A 17,651-nucleotide genomic window follows, 5' to 3' on the forward strand; every position below is an offset into this window, starting at 1 on the left:
GCCACCAGAAATGAATTTATACTTCAATTTATACTGTAAGTGCGGCGCGACTGCCTCGCTAATCGGGAGATCGCGAGAGGCAGCGCGTGCATGGTGACGCGTGGGCGCGATTCACAGCAGCCGCCGCAAACAGACCTCCATTGATGCCGCGCTTTGTTTTTATATAGCATAGTATTGTTGGACGCGCTCAGGCGGCGCGCGCTACTCTGGCGCCATCTCGTAGCCATCGTCCCCACAGAGTAGCACTACGCTTGTTTTCTCACGCTTTCGCCATACCCTCCTCCTCCTCCGCTTCCCTCCTCGCGTTCTCTTCGCTTTTCATCGTCCGCTGCGCTCCGCGTTCGCTCTTTCATCCTTCGCTCCGCTCGTTCGCTCGGTTACGCCGAGGCACGCCGACGTTCCAGGCAGGAACGGGCGCTTAACAACTGCGCTCTAAAAGGTATCTTGGTTTTTCTGTGTGCCAATATATCGCATTTATTGCGCTGCAAATTGCCGCGGAAGATGCCGCTGCCGCTTCTCTGTTTTAACGTCCCGCAACAAAATGGTGGCAGTAGACGTAATGTAGCACGTGACCTCTCTCTATGCCGCACTCTGTGAATCAGCAAGTACTGACGTCACATGAGAGGTACCATAGTCTACAATAGATGGCGCCACTTCGATTTCCCATTTTCGTCATTTTCTCGCTTGCAAAAGCTCGCTCCTCGCTACGAATGGCGAATTTGTTATTACAGAAGCCTCATATATTTCAATCTTCTATCTAGCTCAGCGTAATACTTCCGTTTTGTGTCCCTTCGGGCTTCCAGCATTCTTGCTTTATTAAACGTAGGAAGGTACTTGGCGTTAACTTAGGTGCTTAATTTTTTCAGTTTTGTTTTAATTTTGGGGTGTTCAGTGCCCATATTATGATCCGAGTGTGAGTTATACCGTAGTGGGTGATTCTACGGGTTAATTTTGACCATCTAGCTTTCTTCAACGTTCACCAAATGGACACGAGCATTTCAACATTCCGCTACCATCGGAATGCAGCCGTCGCGGCCGGGATTCAAACTTACCGACCTCGAGCTCAGAAACGAAAGCAATAGCTACCTACACTGATGTATCCGAGTGACAGCTTCTTGGCACTTGGTGCCCTTTATGATCACTTGAGGTCGTCGGATGAAGCGGACGTCCACCGTATATATTGTGACAAGCTTAGCAGCGCAAACTTTCACCGTGTTTTTATCCGTTTGCTCGTCCACCTCTTGCGTGATGACGCGTGACTATAGGCTGGTCTAGCCGTTACAGCAGAACGAAAGCACTCGGCCGGAGCCACTGCCGGCAACCCATGTTAGGCTGAGACCGTCTACGCAGCCAATAACCTTAGTGTCACCTCTCATCAGCCGCTCTACTTTACGTTGTACAATTACAGGCCGTCAGCATATAACTGTGCCACTCAGTATGACAGCTAAAGCTCAGCGCTGGCGTCTGTTATAAGGTTATAACCGCATTTCACGTGACGCCACGTGTTTCACGAATGCGAAGCTTTCCCGACGGTTCTGGAGCTCGGCTTCTGAAGATCGGCATAGTCGTGATAGTGGTCCTCCTACATGACGAAAGCGATCACACCGCCGCAAACCATCGATATTATATTTTCTCAAGACTTGCTTATGACGCAACGGCGTCCAAAATGCATATAATCCCGCTTGATTTCGGCATCCTTCCTTTCCTTTCTGGGGTTTTACGTGCCAAAACCAGTTCTGATTATGGGGCACACCGTAGTGGAGGGCTCCGGATTAATTTTGACCACCTGGGGTTCTTTAACGTGCACTACAACGCAAGCACACGGGCGTTTTTACATTTTGCCTCCATCGGCAATCACTGCTGTGCCAACGGCTTTCCATTGGCCAACCCTCGTTCGCTCTAGCAGCGACGAAACTAAAGTGTTAGCACTTACGGTCTGTGGCGTAAACATCCTCGTACCGGTGACAGAAAATGACTTCTTCTTTAACGTAATGTAGCAGCTACAGTGACGATAACTGCGCATCGCAGTTTTGATGCCACACCGGTGCCGTACACAATAGCAACAACGTTGTGAGAGATCTCTCTCTCGAGTATTTCGTCGCTTGCTCGTAGATACCTGCCATGACCTGCCGTGCGCATGCGCAGCTGTGCCTGTTTCCGGGCGCCCCCCACGGCACCGGCAGCACTCACTCGCTGGACCTGCCCCGCGAGGAACTGGGCAAACCCGAGCGGAGGGCCTCTGCTCCCGAGGGGGACAACATCAAGATCGTCATCGACGACGTCGACTCGCAGGGACCGCCGCCCACACCCCTGCGCAAGAGAGTCCTCCTGCAGAGGGACCCCGCCGACACAGGCGCGAGGAGTGAGTAGTAGTAGTAGCGAACGTTTATTCTGCCGCATGGAAACCACCATCTTAACCGAACGCGCCATAGCGAATGTCAAACTGCGGTGAAACGTATATGCGGTTGTGTCTTCGGGAATGTAAGTTTCTATCCCTTGTAGCAACTTGTGCAGCATACTCGTTGCCGTTGTAGCGGAGGCCAACGGCCTGGTTTAAAACTCACCCCGTCGTATAAATATTAGCAACTGTGACAGAAGAAAACAAAAAGTTCAGCGAACACAGTTAAGACTGCTCACGTGTGGGAACGCGAAAGCATTATAGTCCCTTTGGTAAAACCTTTAGTCAGCCAGATGGCTGCGACGTGACGTGTGCAATCAATCACGCACGCACTAGGCACACGTTTAGTCAGCCAGAACTGTGGAGCCGCCGTGGCGTCCGGGGAAGCGTGTTAGTCTCGAATCTCGGAGGTCCGTGTTAGATTCTCACCCAGACCGAAACGTACCAGATTTTCTTTTCAGAGTCATTAATTTACTCCGTTTCACGAAACTTCCCGAGAAATTTGGCGACAATTCGAGCATCGTTGACGTGTTTTTACTCTTTGCGCCATCGGCCATTTTCGGTACCGTCGCCGACGCCGCCGCCAGATTTTCGCATAATGGGGCGTATAATGCTTTCGCATTAATACAGAGCAAATGCTTCCTTAGCCTTGTCAAGCATGATGGGCATTGCCTCGTAGAGGTCTAGTGGTTAGCACCGGATTTACCGAGGCATCAGCTCGTTCCACTTTAAAGGGACATCAACACTTTATCAGTGTGTATAGACTGTTCGTTCCAAACTTTGTCTTAATTCATTTGACAGCAAGAGGTTAATGAGTGCACATAGTAATCGTCAGACGAAACTTTATTGAATTTTGTGAGGAAATGTCCGCGTCGTCACATCAGTATGACATGACGGACTTCGCTGTACATTTCTTAGTAGTTGGGCTGCATAGGCACAGAAACAGTTCTCAAAGGTCGCAGAATGTTTGGCTCATTTAGAATGAAATGAAGTTCTTTACCGATATAGAATTAACTACAGTCAAACCTCGGCATACCGAAACGGTATCAACGAAATCATGGACATAACGAAGTAAGTGAAATTCCCCTTGAGATCCCTATAGAGATTCACAGCAGAGTACGCGCAACACTGGATATAACGAACCAATTACGGCTCCCCCTTCAACTTCCATATAACAAGGTTTTACTGTACACTGTAGGATACTTCACAAATATCCATGACGCCAGGACAAAGTAATGCGGGAGCTTAAGGGCTACGTCATCGCGCGTATTTCGTTTTCACATTTCGTGGCCTGATGAACGTCCTTTCAGGGCGCGTGTGAGGTTGTTTTGTTATAATAGAAAGGTAATTTACTAATACAGCTGAAAAAGTGACTCTAAAGAGGACATTTAGGTTTAACTGTATTAGTAAATTGCGCTTCTCCAATAAAGTGCACGTTCTATCAAGAAAGGGGTCAGGCAAGGAGACACAATCTCTCCGATGCTATTCACTGCATGCTTAGAAGTATTCAAGCTCTTAGACGGGGAAGGATTAGGAGTGAGGATCAACGGCGAATATCTCAGCAACCTTTGGTTTGCAGATGACATTGTCCTATTGAGCAACAATGGAGACGAATTACAAGAAATGATTGAGGACCTCAATCGAGAAAGTGTAAGAATTGGGTTGAAGATGAATATGCAGAAGACAAAGATAATGTTCAATAGCCTAGCAAGGGAACAAGAATTCAGGATCGCCAGTCAGCCTCTAGAGTCTGTAAAGGAGTACGTTTATCTAGGTCAGTTACTCACAGGGGACCCTGATCACGAGAAAGAAATTTACAGAAGAATATAATTGGGTTGGAGTGCATACGGCAGGCATTGCCAAATCCTGACTGGGAGCTTACCACTGTCATTGAAAAGAAAAGTGTACAATCATTGCATTCTACCGGTGCTAACATATGGGGCAGAAACTCGGAGGTTAACAAAGAAGCTCGAGAACAAGTTAAGAACCGCACAAAGAGCGATGGAACGAAAAATCTTAGGAGTAACGTTAAGAGACAGGAAGAGAGCGGTGTGGATCAGAGAACAAACGGGGGTAGACGATATTCTAGTTGACATTAAGTGGAAGAAATGGAGCTGGGCAGGCCATGTAATGCGTAGGATAGATAACCGGTGGACCATTAGGGTTACAGAATGGATACCAAGAGAAGGGAAACGCAGTCGAGGACGGCAGAAAGTCAGGTGGGATGATGAAGTTAGGAAATTCGCAGGTGCAAGTTGGAATACGCTAGCACAAGACAGGAGTAATTGGAGATCGCAGGGAGAACCTTCGTCCTGCAGTGGACATAAATATAGGCTGATGATGATGATGATGATGATGATTACTTGAGGACGCTTGATATAAGTCAGAAAACAGGTGGTAACGAAAGACCGTAACGATGCCTCCCTGAAGTGAAGTGTCTGTATCATCTGGGCATGACGTCGTAGATTATGACGGCGTCTGCTCTACGCTCTATAGTTGATTGTTTATCCGCAAATTAGAACTGCATTGCATTTTTAGCTCATTAAGTGCCGTAAACAAGTCTCATTCGAGTACACTTTTTTTTTTACAAAAACTGCCAACCACGTTTTCTCTCTACTGTCCTGTACTGTACTGTCTGTGACAACCCACGTTTTCATACACGTTTTCGGGCACTGTTTCTAAATTCTGGTAACGGGCCAGCCTCGTCTTATCGACGTCCTGGCGAGTTTCCTCTTTGGCATCTAAGGCACCTACGGCACTGCGTTCGTGAAGCAGATATTTCAGAAATGGCGGCTGCTAGTCGCGTGTTGCTGCCCCCCTCAAGCTCGCACGTTCTTTAGAAGCATGCCTTACTCAAGTATGACGGCACCACGCTTTGTGGACTTTATCCCGTCTACAGCAGGGGAAAAACGTCCAACAAGGCGGTGCATTGTCTGCTGCAAAAGTCGAAGCAACACTGGCAATAATGTCCGCAAGGTAACAAGCTTGTGGCGTGGGACATTACCCGGTATCGTGTTTATAAATTATCATAGGAAAGCAACAATTGGCGCGAGCCACTCCTTCAGAACTTTGATCTTCGCATTTGCTAGTCTTTCTAAAAAAATGCTCGCTCTGAAATGTACCTGTAGCATCGACTAGTTGCGACGGAAGCAGTGAACACCTATCTACTCTGACATCTCTAGTAAACGTAAATGGTTCTTGTTATTTTGTATTTTCAGCCACAAGTTCTGAATTTATTACCCCCGTGGTATATAAATTTCGCATCTGCAAAAAAAAAAAGAATGTTATTCGGATAAGTGATTTAAAACAATGTAATTTTATTCATGCATTTTTTTAGTTTCTTTCCGGCTCTTAAAGGTTAGAAAACCAATGATTCACACCAGTAAGTTTCGAAAACAGTTCCTGCGCCAACGTGTCCCAAATACAAGGAAATACGTTGGAATATCCATAACGTCCTACTCACGTTCGGTGCCAAATTTTAATAAGGAAAGCGTGACACTTATTTTCACTGGTATATAATAATGAACCGCTTCCCACAAAGTCAATGAAACAGTGCTTTGAAAGAATTATTCACCGGTATAAAATAATTTAGTGCTGCTATTTAGTGTGCTTTTAATCCAATTGTCTCACATCCTTTAACCGGGTACGCGATGCTTGCTGCTTGGCTGCGCGAGATTATCGCGGGTAATCTCGCGGGCGCACAAGATATGGCCTTCGAATGCTCTCCTACTGCATAACAAGAACATTTAACAACTGCAAATTAACAGACCAAAGCGTACCCCAGTACATTACTTGAAATGTTCATAACGTGAATGCGGCGCAAAGCACGGAAGTGTGGATAAATACGTGTGGGGTTGGGAGAAAAAAGTATTAAACCATAACCACGCACCTGTTTTCCCATACTTCGCCGCTGCGCGCTGCTTTCGCGTCACGAACTTAGATCAAGTAGCCCAAATCAGTATCCTAATTCACTGCAAATTTTCTTGTAAATGCTCGCAATACGTCTTGCCTGACAGGCACGCATTCTTTCTCCTTTTGCTACATTTCTAAGTTCCTAAATTTCTCCTTTTGTCGTATGTTTTCCTTAGTACTTTCACAATCAGTGTAACATACATCTTGCCACGTTTGCTGCCGTAGTTCTCGCGTAGGTGGAACCAGTCAAGCTGCCGTTATCCATATATTGCCCTGCCATACCCACCACACTGTACACCGGTGTGCGTAAATGAACTGATGTCTTTGTCTAACGGCTGTAGAGATGGAATTGCAGCATTATTTCTCCCCTTCGCCCGTGTTACAACCCCGTTGCAGCCCGAGGGTTTGGAATGCGGGTGATGGGCGGCAAGAAGGCCCCGGACGGCCACCTGTACGCCGCGGTGGCGTGGGTGCTGGCCGGCTCGTCGGCCTGACCTGGCCGGCCTCAAGCAGGGCGACGTCATCCTCGAGTGGAACGGCACCTCGCTCGTCGACCGCTCGTACGAGGAAGTGTGCGCCATCCTCGACAAGTCGCCGCACAGCGTCGAGCTGGTCGTCGAGACCGGCCGGAAGATGTGAGCTCCCCCACGCGTTGATACTTTCTCTTAGAACGACAGAAAGCTGAGCTAGTTGGTAAGGATTTATAATGCAAAAAAGGTAAGGCGTGCAAGACACGGACACAAGAGGAGAGAAGTGGACAACACGGACGTCTGTACACGGCGTCTGTGTGGCCCACTTCTCCTCTCTTGTGTCCGTGTTTGCACGCCCTACCTTCTTTGCATTATGGATACTTTCTCTGCTCAATAACCACCACGCTTGTTAGAGAAAAGTTTAGCCCGTCCGTGAACGTTTTATTCTTTGCAGAAAACCGGGTTACCGGCAGCATTCATTGAAAATTTGGATGGCACAGCGCCTTAGCGACTGCGGTTGAACGCGTTCGGATGAAACGCCGCTGACGACGCTCGACGCCCTTTGCAACCGCTTTGATGATAGAGTACGCCGGTCTACCTAACGCCTTTTACGCTAACCTAACCTAGCCGAACATAACTTAACCTAACGTAGCCTAGCCTAACCTAACGTAGCCTAGCCTAGCCTAACCTAACCTAACCTAACCTAACCTAACCTAACCTATCGTGGGCGACACGCACAGGCAATAATCCTCAGGCGTGACATCAGAGCGCTGGCAGGGGCGTTTCAGCCAGTCGCGTTCAAATGCGGTTGCTAAGGCGCTGTGCATTCTAGATTCTCAATATACGCTTACCGGTAATGTGGATGGCAATGATAAGGATGATGATTATCCCTAACGGAATTCCCTTTAAATCGAACTGGGGACAAGTAGTCACCTAGCCTTTGTAAGCTACTTGCGTGCCACTACATCGTGATCCAGCACCTTGACTACCTGATTTTATCTCGTGAAGTTACCCAAGTTACCTATGTCTGTGACTAACCCGCCCCCAATACCTGCCATACTTCCTTTTATCTTCAAACGTGTCTTGCTTATCTCAACCACTAACCAGTTCACCCTCTGGTCGGCATTGAACCCCAGCTCTTCTAGGACTAGGACATTGACAAAGCTGGACATTGGGCGTTGCGCAGATAGATGGCGTTACAGTTGATAACTTCCTGCGCCTCAGGGAGGCTTTTGAGAAAGTGGTAACTGGAACACCGATGTACTTCCCAGAGCATTTTAAAAATTCCGGAGGCTTGACGAAACGCTTGAGTTTATCTTCCGAACGTGTTTGGTGTCCACGTTTTGCGCACGCGCATCGACGGCACAGTGTATTACGCAAGTCTGCACAGCCATCGAAATGCTATTGCATTAAAAAACACAGATATGCCCCCCCCCCCTCTCCTGCTTCCACTAGAAGGTACCTGACTCATCCATTTCTTTTTTTCCCTGAAACGTTTGGATTTCGGCGCACGTTGGTCGAGAATTAAATTCTATCATAAGCTAGACGACAATAGTGAACGCAGTTTAACGCATCTGTTTTTATTACTAATAGACTAGCAAGATTGATGCGAATATTCTATCCGATGCTTTCACCAAAGTGCAATATGCAATGTAAAATAGAATTACTCGATTGGCCAGCTTTAAACGTGGAATCGAGGAAGTTATAGTATACGGCGCGTCTACATCACCTCCACAACAACAGCAAGAACCTGAGTGCCTCCCGCCCCTGAAATAAGACTCGTTGGTGAACGCCTGCGAACTACACATATATAGATATAGATCAGAAAGAAAACACCGAGCATAAAGCGAAGTTTCGAGGACATAAACCGTCTGCGGAGCGTCAATACGCGGTTCCCTGGCTGACCAGTGGAAGACCCAACCATGTTCAGGTCTACCATAAGAGCCGAAGAGTGTTAAACGATTTACGGCTTTCTGGCGCAACACCCAGCCTTATTTCGACTCGGCCGCCTATGGCTCTTTTGTGTGGAAAGTACACCTCGACGCCAGTCGGTCCTACATCGCTCTCTTGGGGCGGCGATCAAAGCAACGCAAGGAAGCAGACGGTCATAAAGCCGTCTGCAATACCGTATGCTACGCGGACGCGGGTTCTCCTTTTTATTATTATTATCGCTGCCTTTTCTCGTGTAACTTTGATCGTCGAACTTGGACAATGTCATGCCCGAGGTCGAGCCAACATTTGTGCTGTCGAAGGAGAAATATATATTTTCACTGTGGACGTTTACTCACTTCCCTTCATCAAATAGGCTTCACGTGGGTCTATATAGACCACCTCGGTTGCGCGAGCATTAAACGAGGCAGGCACGCGTGCGTAGTGGCAAATGATTATGCCGAAATATTACGCCGGAATAGTATCCCGAAATATACAGCGAGGCGCCAAAAATGCGTGTACGCGTTTAGAGTACGCCGGCGTATGAATTTGCGCCGTGCCACAGTCCTTGAGCGGTTAAATGACACGTACCGTTAACGCTCTGATAGATATATCTGCTTAACGAACATGTTAAAAAAATTAATTCGGAGCATTCACCTATACGGCTTCTCCTATTGTCCCAGTGAAGCTTTATTATGCTAAACTCAATCAATCAACAAACTAATCAATGAATAAATCAATCAAATGAAACGCAGCTGCGCTAGCAGTGCTAAAATTAATACACTGGAACTTTGGAGCAGGCAGCAGTGGGTATGGCAGTCAGCTGTTAGGCACAAGGTAGCGGGTTCGTCATCCGGTTGCTGCGGCCATGTTCGATGCTCGTGTATACAGCGTTGTCGTCGCTGCCGAGAAAGTGTGTATGCCTTCAGAAGAAGGCCGGCCCCGGTTGCTAATAGGTGTACTAAAAAAAATGGCGCAGGAGCAACCGCGAGCTTCGCGCGTCCACGGGCAACATCCCGTCGCGCAAGTCGTCCACCTGTTCCATGGGCGGCGGTGAAGGGGCGGCCACCCGCCGCAAACTGCCGAAGACGCCCGACGAGATCTGCAACAAGGCGCACGTCCAAGGGGAGCTCGGCGTCCGCCTGTGGTGAGGATGTTGGTTCATTCATTCATTCATTCATTCATTCATTCATTCATTCATTCATTCATTCATTCATTCATTCATTCACCCGGAACCACGAAAACCCTCCGCGTGGTGCGTAGGCGTTACTGAACTAATTGAATTTCTCAAAGTAAAACGTGTCGGAAAAATCGTAATGTACGACTTAAGCACAACCTACAGACGTGACAGCGTCGGATTGTAATTTGAAAGTACGGGAAACGTAATTCTGTTACGCGGAAACTCAACCGCAAGCCCATTTTCCAGCATTTCTACCATTCGTAACAGCGGCGCACCGTGGTTGGTTCCTTGCAAAACCACCATACAGATGGCGCTCGCCTCATCGGCAGCCGCGCACGTAGGCGAAGTTGGAGAAAAAAAGAAAGCTGCAATTGCCGGGAGGCCTGTTAAGCAGCCGGGGACCTTTGAATGCTATCGCGTTCCACTCTTAGAGATGAAGCTCAAGCGAGCTCCAAATGTTAAAATAAATGTTACAATAAATTACAAGAGATGTTCTTCTGTATACAGGTGGCTTCACGCTGCATGCAGTTGCGCGTCTGCCTCGCCTTGGTTTCAAACCACTGGCGCTCCCCTTACATATTTTCAGCGCCGATAACTGGTTTCAGCACTGACACAGAGTGGTTTCTTAAATTCGCGATGGGAGAAGGCTATGACCATTGATCGATGCTCGTAAACTATCCCTGCAGACTGCTCCGTCAGGCAGAGATTTTCTAACCTGCACTGTCGTTTTGAAATGTTTTAGCATGTTTCGTTTTGTTTTGTTTTGTTTGGCATTTTCTGTGGCATCTTTCTCGTTGTTTTATTTTAGCCTTTGTAATCTGTCACATCGTCATTTTTTCCCTCTTTCCTTCCTTGTTTCCTATCTGCCATTTCCATGTGTCTGTCTCCCCTTCTTGCTGAAGACTATAGGCCGGCGTCGTGCCCCTGTCGGTGCGCCGTCCCCCACCCCCGCACCGGTTCACTGCCTGCTCTTCTCTTTGTTTTCTCTCTCTTTCTGTCAATTGTATAAATGTCCTGAAACGAAATAATAATAAAAAATGCTAACCAAAATCTTCTCTGTAAACCAAAGTGATATGCAGCTTGTTCCGTGCTAGACATTTTCTCCGCTTTCTACCTGTTGCTTCATGTTCCTTTCCGAGATTTGGCTGCGCTGCCAGTTGCACCACGCGTGGCGATATTAAGCCGTTCTGTTGGGCGTCTGGTGCTGTATACGCATTCCTCTCCTTAGTGTATCCGAACAAGACAGACAGGTCGTGGAAGGATGGAGACAAATCGATCAAGAGTATAAGCAAACAAGGGAAACCGAAGCCCTTGACAACTTCCCCACAAAGGCATGCATAGATTGTTATTATTTGGTTTAAATATAGTTATACATTGGACACAGGGGGAAATATGGGAAAGAGGAAGTTGGTAACTGTCACCAAAATTGGCACAACGCTTACCTTCTCTTTAGAGAGAAGGGGATAGAAACACTTAAAAGGGAAGGTATAGGAAGAAAAAAAGAAAGAAAGAGAAAAGAAACAACAAAGCGACAGAACACGAATACTTAAGGATAAGTACCCTTAAGGGAACGTTTCGTCTGGGCTGAGGTTTTTTTGTTCGTCCATTGTTAATCTCCTTCGCGTGGTGTCTTACCGCTAACGGTTCTCATTCGACCATAAATCCTGAAGGGGTAGCTTGGGCGAGTTTATGACGGCGTTGTTGGTATAAATGCGCTGCGGTAAACAGAACGCCGAAAGTAGTAGACGACGACGTAAAGTTAGGTCCATCTTTCTTATTATCCCTATTTATTTATTCTTTATTTATATATATTACAATTACTTATGTTTCTGCTAACCGATTCCTGGTCAATCCACCGGCGTTGGTATAGTGCCACCACATCAACATGAGTACGACTGTTACTGCTGTTTTGTATCGTCGACAAAGCCAGACCCAGCTTAGACCAGGCTTTGTCCGGCAATGTTCAGCCTTTTTGTTTGCTGTGCTTGTCGTTGCATTTCTCGCAGCAAAATTACCAACTCGTCCAGCCTCTATCCCAGCAATGTTAATTCTTACCCGTCGCTGGTAGCATTGCAAGACTACTACACGCTTGCTAGAAATAAACTTTACCAAGCTACGCAACAAATTTTAATGTTTTAAAGCTTGGGAGGGACCACATCTACTTTCCTCCAAAGGCACACTCACCATCCTACACGCTTTCAAGAGAGGAAGCCTCACTCAAGCGGGAAGCTCAAACATACGGCTATCACCACACAATACAATACAAAAAAATAATAGTTTTATTAACAGAGACCGAGGCTTACTGACCTGCCTGCAGTGCGGAGCCTATCCTTCAAACAGACAAACCTTGTAGGAGTGTTCCACCACTTCTCTTTCCGAAAACATTGCCCTCTCAGCGTTACCATATTAATTGTCTTTTTGTCCTCAAGTTGCATAAGCATATTACAATGAGGAGGGGTGATAAGGTATGCATGTATAAAAGGAAACAGGCAAATCGTAAATTAATATGCTAACATGAGATCAAACAATCATTGTAAATGCGTAATACAGAAGAATACACAAGCAATTCAAAAATACACGAAAAAAACACAAGAACAAAATAAGTATGAACAAAAAATACAGAGTTATTCACAAACTACTGAAGCATGCATGCAAGTTTATCTTTTTAAGGAAATAGCACAATGGTTACAGACCAGGTAATCAAAACAGAGTTAGTAGTGCAGTTTTGAAATGTGTGGGGCCACTGATGCTTGTCACAGACCCTGGAAGCTGGTTGCATTATTTCGAAGTAGCAGGTGAAAGTAAGAGTGATTATGTAACTGTCTTATATTGCACACTATGTGGCAATTTTGGGTATGCCAACCTTCTGAGAGTGATTAAGACGCACAGATTGCAACCGTATATTACAAGCGGCCATGGCAACTTGGAAGGAGTGGACCACTCCCTCATAAGTGCTCTGTTTACACAAGTGACCGCTTCTAGTCCAGGAGTCCCGAGCCGACAAAGAAGTCCGCAACCAGGCGTTACGTCTGTCAGAAATAATAGCCTCCTGATATCCGAACACAACTTTGGGATATAATCGTTCTTCAAGGTTGTTTTTATTGTATACTGTTATGTTATGAGCTTGAAAAACAATTTTAAGATTTTAAGTACCATGGTAAGATGCCAAAAGCTGTGCCTCCATGCACGTGTAAAAAATAACTATCTCCATCACCTCTTCATGTTTGCTATAGTAAAAACTGCATTTCATCGCTTAAACTAAGAGATGAAAATAGAACTACGTGCAGTACATTGCCACGTTGCTGTCGCGTCCGGTATTTTCCTTCAATCTCAGTGATTTCGAGACACACCTCAAGGTTGATTTCGGCCGACTGGGACGACGCAGAGGTTTAGATCAATTCAGTGTCAAATTTCTCGAAAGCGGATGACAATATACGAGTAAGCCACTTCTTTACAGGTACACATGTGCTGTACTTCAAACCCAGAATGAATATTTTGCATAATCACTTCCGTGTGAATTTCGAAGAAAAGAGATGTTGGAGGCAATGCCCAATGTATCGTACAAGGGGTCTTAGGAGGATAATGGTCATTTGTTCATCCCGCTTATCAATGTCAGGTACGACGGCACCGACTTGGAGGTTACCGTGCTGGGCGCACGTGGGCTGCCTCCTCGACGTTCGTACGTCAAGCTGCGACTGCACGAGCCCGGCTCGGGCCTGCGCGGTCCGGCCATGAAGACGCCCATATCGGAGCCTGTGACCAGTCCGGAGTGGAACAAGACGTTCGTGTTCAGCTCTCTCGAGTCGCTGGAGGGCCTGTTCCTGGACCTGACGGTGTGGGACCACCGGCCCGTCGGCACGAACGCCTTTCTGGGAGAGTTGCAGCTACCCCTCGACAGGTCGCCCCTCAGGGACACCCCCGAATGGCTACCGCTGTCCAGGGGCGCAGGGGGCGCGGGACGCAGCCAGTCCCAGGAACTGCCACCCGACGACCTCATCCGGAGTTCGTCCATGGACTCGATGCGTGAGTGCCGTACCTTACAAGCTCGAAGCAGTTAAGTTCTACAACAATTCGATAGCTATAAGGAAAATGATAATTACTTCTCTCCACCTAGCGGGTTTCTGCTGAACTATTACATCAGTTTGATAGCTGTGGAGGAGTGCTTTTTTTTCCAATTCTTGTAGGACTTCTCGCAGCCACCATAAGCACGTTTATTATCAAAACATTTCCTTGGAAAAAATAATTAGCCAGAAAATATGTATCTCGACCTATGATTCCCTATTGATGCGACCAACGCAAAAAGCAGACACGAAACACCAATAAAGAGGCGACGAAGACAAGCGCTTGTACTCGTCACCTATTTTCTGTGTTTCGTGTCTGCTTTTACGCTGGTCGTATCAATAGAGAATACCAACTAGGCCTGTCTCACACTATATTATGATGCCCACCTGTACACCCTCAAATCCGTGTACCCTAGATTCGGTATAGTGTTGCCAACGTGTGAGATGTCGCGCTGCTTTTGGCGTCATCATCATCATCATAACGTCCTAATCAATCATTCCACCATTATGGTCATTTTTCGTCAACATTCCTCACGATAGTCGTGACATTGCCGTAATGCATGCTTATAACACCGAGAACGTCTGGACGAACAATCGCTGTACGTTAAGTCTGTATCTGGCCGGAACATCCGTCTGCTCGGGCATGAGCGTGCCTATGCAGCGTGCACCATACGGGTACTGATTCGCTGCTGTCGAGGCTATGCGACTGGGCCGCTGAGATGTGTTCGTTGGAAGTCTGACGAGTGCGATCTTTCGCGGCGATCGCTAGCAGACCTCTTCCGAGTGCCCGCGAATGACTCCACGCAACCTGATACCTGCTTGTAGTGACGACTGATCGCCCAATGTTAGTATTGCCCGCGCTCATGTTGCAAGATGCATTTAATACCGGAGAATTCGCTACTACCGTGATGCCACGAGAAAAGGCCTGGCTTTGAGAGAACGTGAGTGACCGTGTGGCACGCAGTGCTGCCGGAATCGAAATGACAGCCGAAAGCACGACCTTGCTATTTTGTGACACGGTGACAGTGTTGACCGATTCGTAATTAAATTGTATTGATCTCTTGAGTAACTGAATATTATCGTTTAACGCCCTGGACGTGTGCCGCTGGTAATTCATTGTATGCAATTATTATGCGGAAAACACAAGAAAGCTTTAAACACAAGAAAACGTGATGTCAGGTTTAGGTTTTACGAGGCCGGACATCAAAATTCGCCTATGATTTTTTATATTATTATCGTTCTTCTTGCTTTATTCGAACATTTTCGGTGCGTTCATCGGATACAGTTTGGGAAGAAGAATAGCATTACTGACACCACCCTCTGAGAAAACAGAGCACTGGCGAACTTCTTTTGCTGAATTAAGTGTTCGTTCCCCATTTAACTTCACTTTCGGTAATTAGCCGAAGCGAACATGAACATGAAGAGCTCGCACACACACACGTACAAAATAATGGAGAGAGAAATAAGAGAGAGAACCTATTTCTTGGAAAACGGAGATTTTTGCGGGCGTGCATATGACTGATGACGTGCTACTCTGTACAGGGAGGGGGAAAGGGATTAAAAAGTTCCAGGGCAGATGCAAATGATGGAGGTGCAGAAGGGGGTTGGGCAGGCCACATACTAACAGAAGAATTTCGCTTTCTCATCCCCTTCTCTCTTACCCCAGCGTAGGGTAGCCAACCTGGCTCTTGACTGGTTAACATTCCTGCCTTCATTTTATCTCTCGCTTACACACAAAGGAGGGGGGGGGGGGCAGATGCAGAGTGACCCCCCCCCCCCTTCTGGCTACGCCACTGGCTGTCTGCGTCACGCAGGTGAAGGCAATGAATGACGCTTGTCCACGGAAATAATGTTGATGAGAGATGTATATACACACATCTAAATGCGCTTAAGTATTCTTACCCATTGCGCCATAGTGCGGCACATACATGCTGGCATATCGGCCACGAATGGGAACATACCCAGTATAGAACATCCCCGGTGCCGAAGTTGTCTGTTCAGGTACGTATCCAGTGGAACACACCCATTGACCCAAGTCGTCTGCTAGGCCAGACAGCAGCCAGCAGCAAGTTGTATATTCTGGCACATAATCAGTGGAACACACCCATTGAACCAAGACGTCTGCTAGGCCAGATAGCAGCCAGCAGAATGTTGTCTATTCTGACATATAGCCAGTGGAAAACACCCATCGACCCAAGTGTTCTGCTAGGCCAGAAAGCCGCCAGCAGCAAGTAGTCTATTCGGGCACATAACCAGTCGAACACAACCATTTACAAAAGTCGTCTACTAGGCCAGACAGCAGCCAGCAGCAAGTTGTCTATTCGGGCACATAACCAGTGGAACACGACCATTGACCCAAGTCGTCTGCTAGGCCAGACAGCAGCCAGCAGCAAGTTGTCTATTCTGGCATATAATCAGTGGAACACACCCATTGACCCAAGTCGTCTGCTAGGCCAGACAGTAGCCAGCAGCAAGTTGTCTATTCTGGCCTGTAACCAGTGGAAAACACCCATTGACCCAAGTGTTCTACTAGGCCAGACAGCAGCCAGCAGCAAGCTGTCTATTCTGGCACATAACCAGTGAAACACACCCATTGACCCAATCCCTTTGCTAAGCTAGACGTCACCCAGCAGCAAGTTGTCTATTCGGGCACGTAACCAGTGGAACACAAACATTGACCCAAGACGTCTTCCAGGCCAGACTGCAGCTGCAGCATCAATTTGTCTATTCGAACACATACCCAGGGGCCCAAATTTTCGACACGGCAAGGTAGCAGCCAGCTTATACCAAGACGCACAAGTTATTTATATCGAGTGATAATTATTTTTAAGTTCTACGGAGTTTTCGAAAATCGCCTATGGCAGATAGCTTAATTCTCCTCCTTGAGCTGGATTATTCACAGGCGGGCATTACTAGCACGAGAAATGAAAACACATATTCAACTAACGAACAAAAATTCTGTTATTAGCTTCATAAATAATTACTTTCTGGCACATATTGCAATTTGCGAATTGTAGCCAGCGGGTATGCAAGACGTATCTACTTGAAATGAATTTCCAGGATGGCAGCAGTTTCGAGATATTATTCCCAAAGTGTGAGACAAAGTACATGGTTTCTCCAGTCACTTTAAATATGTGTTTCAATGCATAAAACAGCGTCTTGTTAAAAAAACAAGTGGAACAACAGCGCAATTTTGCGGCGAGGTTGATGGCGCATATATCCAAACTTGTGTCATTCTGGAAATTAATTCCAAATGGATACACCTTGCAATCTCACTGGCTACAACTCGTAAATTGTAATATGTGGCCTAAAGCAATTAATGAAGAAATTAATTAGTGAATTTCTGTTAATTATTTGAACATGTATTTCGGTGTCTCGTGCAAGTAATGTCCGCCCCTCTGAATAATGCATCTTAAGGACTAGCATTGTATTATCTGCAACAGGCGATTTTTTTTAATTCCGTAAACTTAAATATTTTCATCCCGTATACATACCCATATATATCCGCAGAAAAAAAAAAACGACGAACGTCAAACTCCGGGAAAGAGGCAAATAAAGCTACTGTTTAATATCAGCTAGACTTGTTTGCTCTTTAACAGACCGCGATCTTAGCAATGGGCTCTTTTGGGCGAGTTGGTGCATATGTGGACGGTGAAAACGAGCACAAAATGGACACGGACATGGAAGTACGGACAGCTGCT

General features: G+C 46.7%; 1 protein-coding gene across 1 annotated transcript in view; it reads left to right on the forward strand.

The window, feature by feature from the left end:
• LOC119431906 (protein piccolo-like) overlaps window positions 1–17,651 on the forward strand; it is a 208,062-nt gene that overhangs the window by 151,669 nt on the left and 38,742 nt on the right. The window contains 5 exon segments of the mRNA XM_037699348.2: window positions 2,146–2,362; window positions 6,707–6,801; window positions 6,803–6,945; window positions 9,689–9,856; window positions 13,506–13,912. Of these exon segments, the coding sequence (XP_037555276.2) occupies window positions 2,146–2,362; window positions 6,707–6,801; window positions 6,803–6,945; window positions 9,689–9,856; window positions 13,506–13,912 (1,030 nt within the window).

This window comes from Dermacentor silvarum, chromosome 10, assembly GCF_013339745.2.
Source record: "Dermacentor silvarum isolate Dsil-2018 chromosome 10, BIME_Dsil_1.4, whole genome shotgun sequence".
NCBI classification, from domain to species: domain Eukaryota; kingdom Metazoa; phylum Arthropoda; class Arachnida; order Ixodida; family Ixodidae; genus Dermacentor; species Dermacentor silvarum.